This window comes from Otolemur garnettii, unplaced genomic scaffold, assembly GCF_000181295.1.
Source record: "Otolemur garnettii isolate 467f Iridium unplaced genomic scaffold, OtoGar3 scaffold00092, whole genome shotgun sequence".
NCBI classification, from domain to species: Eukaryota; Metazoa; Chordata; class Mammalia; order Primates; family Galagidae; genus Otolemur; species Otolemur garnettii.
The window spans coordinates 8,049,403-8,052,428 of record NW_003852487.1 but is presented as its reverse complement, the minus strand read 5'-3'; the positions used below and the strand labels follow the sequence as shown (position 1 = coordinate 8,052,428).

At 35.3% G+C, this 3,026-nt stretch overlaps 1 protein-coding gene and 1 non-coding gene across 2 annotated transcripts in view; both read left to right on the top strand.

The window, feature by feature from the left end:
- The first annotated feature begins 902 nt into the window (after positions 1–902).
- Positions 903–3,026, top strand: part of LOC100965537 (ELKS/Rab6-interacting/CAST family member 1-like) — a 123,219-nt gene continuing 121,095 nt past the window's right edge. Inside the window, exons 1-2 of the mRNA XM_023516551.1 lie at positions 903–908; positions 2,210–2,354. Coding sequence (XP_023372319.1) covers positions 904–908; positions 2,210–2,354 — 150 coding nt within the window. The 5' untranslated portion in view covers position 903. The remainder of the gene's footprint in view (positions 909–2,209; positions 2,355–3,026) is intronic.
- Positions 1,336–1,438, top strand: LOC111727080. The gene has a single exon (XR_002774711.1). It is a non-coding gene; the product is annotated as a U6 spliceosomal RNA (small nuclear RNA).

The following is a 3,026-nucleotide window of genomic DNA, read 5'->3' as shown; positions in this document are numbered from 1 at the left end:
CCGAGCCTCCTTTCTGTTTTGCATTCAGCACAGGTGCTAATGTTTCAGTCTAATTAGATCATTTATCTTTCATTCATTATCTATTTGCCTCCTTCTAAATGTATAATTCTGACTATTGGTGCCCAGAAATGCAACAGTTTCATTGAGAAAGCACACTTCTCATTCCAACTTTGTCAGACTTCAAGCTGCCCAACAGAGAACAGATGACAGTGAGCAACAGGAAACTGCATAGTTAGACCATCTTGAACTCCTTCACCTTTAAGCTCATTTCACCACTTAACATATTTTTTTCAAGTGGCCAGTGGATATATTTAGACTGTTGTTATCCCTTTGGTGTTGACTGGAGCCTCATGGTATAAGCCATCTGCCATTTCTTAGAATCACAGAGTGTGGGGACAGTGGAAAGTGATGCTGGAGTTGTTGAGAATCTTTTTTTCTTCCAACAGCAAAAACTAGTTAAACAAATCTTCGTTGCCATGATGTAAACTAATCAACATCTCACATTCATTAGTGTTGCTTGTTCAGAGTTCACTTCATCTAGGCATCCAGAATAAAGAGTATCCATCAGAAGATTCAAATAATAGATAGTCTTCCAGTTTGTGGTTACACTAAAACTCTTCCATGTGACTGCTGTTGAAGCTCAGTTATCTTAACAAAAGACAGAAGCAAGGTTAAACTTGGGCACTGCATTGTCAGATTCAGCACTTCCTCAGATCAAAATTGCAGGCCACTTATTCTTCATATAGTTGCTATAGGTCAAATCTGTCTTCTTTCATCAAAGATGAGCTACTGAGGAATGCATTTTGAACTATGAGACTAAATGTTCTCCAACTTCATTCTAATTATTTTGTAAATTTCTTATATCTGCCTCTCTGATAAATTCACCTTCTTTCCCTTCTGGACATGAAGTTATTAGCTAAACCACAGGAATCCATGAAGTTTAAATTGCTGATTCAAAGTGTACAGATCATTGCCAATAAAGCCACAACTATAATATTTATTTGCATTGATGATATAAAAAGAATTATCAATATTCAGAATGCCTCAGGAATGGATGGCTGTATTTCTAATGTAGACAAGACAGATTTGATTTATAGCAACTATACAAAGAATAAGTGGCCTAAGATTTTTTACCTGAGTCAAAAATTTTTAACCTGGCCAGTTAACTCAAGTTTGCAACTTGTCGTACACTCTATACGTGATGATAGAAAATGTTAATGTTAGCAATGCCTCAGTTTGCCTGGAAGCTACTGAATCTTTAGCAAAGGAATGAGTTAAATGGATAAAGTACATAGGTAACAGGATTATTTTTACTTAAAACAAAAAAAGTCTTGTGCTTGCTTCAGCAGCACATACTAAAATTGGAACAATACAAAGAAGATTAGCATGGCCCCTGTGCAAGGACGACACACAAATTTGTGAAGTGTTCCATATTTTTACTTTAGTATAGGAAAAACAAAACAAAGTCTCTGTTTACTTTTTAAGTTTAACTACAGCTATGTTTGAGAACTCTTTTTTAAAACTATAAAATGAAATACTAAATTGATGTTAATATCGTTTTAAAAAATTTTTCTTTTCAAATTAATATGAGAGTGCAAATGTTTAGGTCACCTTGTTTTCAAGTCTAAAGTAATAATATAGTTTTTTTAAATGTTAAATTGATTTTTTTTAAATTTTATTTTATTGTGGTAAGAACCCTTACCATGAAATCTACCCTCTTAGCCAAGTTTTAAGTGTACAATACAGCACTGTTAACTATAGGGACAGTGTTGTACAGCAGAGCTCCAGAACTAATTCATCATGCATAATTGAGACTTTATGCCCATTGATTAGCAACTCCTCATCTCCCCTTATCCCCCAGCCCCTGGCAACCACCATTCTACTCTCTGCTTCTCTGAGTTTAACTACTTTAGATACATATGTACCTCATGTAAACAGAATTATGTCATGTTTCTCCTTCTATGACTGGCTTATTTTACTTAGTAGAACACAGGGGAACTTTATTAAGGTGGTAATATAACATTATAAAGACATTCAGAGTCATAACAACCTTCACAGGATTCCAGCGGTACCATTTACTCCAAGTGTGAGCTTAAGCAACTCTGCAAACTTTCTAAAAGCCGCATAGAATGGGGGTAATAATAACATGGACTTTAAAGAATTGTATAAGGGACAAATCAAACTGTTGATATTTTCTTTCTTTTGTTAGGCAAGAAGCTCTCCTGGCTGCCATCAGTGAGAAAGATGCCAATATAGCTCTTTTGGAGCTTTCCTCCTCTAAGAAAAAGACCCAAGAAGAAGTGGCTGCACTGAAGCGTGAGAAGGATCGTTTGGTGCAGCAGCTCAAACAGCAGGTACTGTTAAATGCCGGAGAGGGTCCCACAGAGCAGGGTCCAGCGCTCATATCATTTCACACATCTTTGCCAGCTTCAGTTTTATGGTCTCATGTTTCATATAGGAGGTTTAATGAGTGTACCTAGTTAATTTCCATAACTAGAGACTTAGATCCTCACAAATCTGAAACTATGTTTAGGAAATGCAGAATGAGCAGGCTGTTTTAGATGTCACAAGTCTTCTGTGAAAATGTTTCTTAACTTTGCATAGTAAATGGTAGAAGCTGGTGAAATCAGCCTATTTGAAATAAAAAAGGCTTTTTTAAAATTTTATATCTGGTCAGATTTCCTATTACAGCAGGCACTAAGGATATTTTAATTCAAAGATTTCCAGTTATTCGGGGTTGGGTAAGCTCTGAATATAAGAATAAAGATTGACTTTTTTTCCTAACTTCAATCCTCTGAAAATTTAATGCTTAGTATTCATATAAAGTCTTTCTTTTATCTAAATTTCCCCATGGATGGTTGCACAACAGTGTGACTGTAGTTAATAGAACTAAATACTTAAAAATGGTTAAAATGGTAAAATTCTATGTAGTAAATATTTTACCCCAATACAAATAAGAGGGAAGATTTCTTTCCTTTTGAAAATAAAGAGAAGCCACAGTCTTTAAGTGTGAGGCCCTTCAGCGT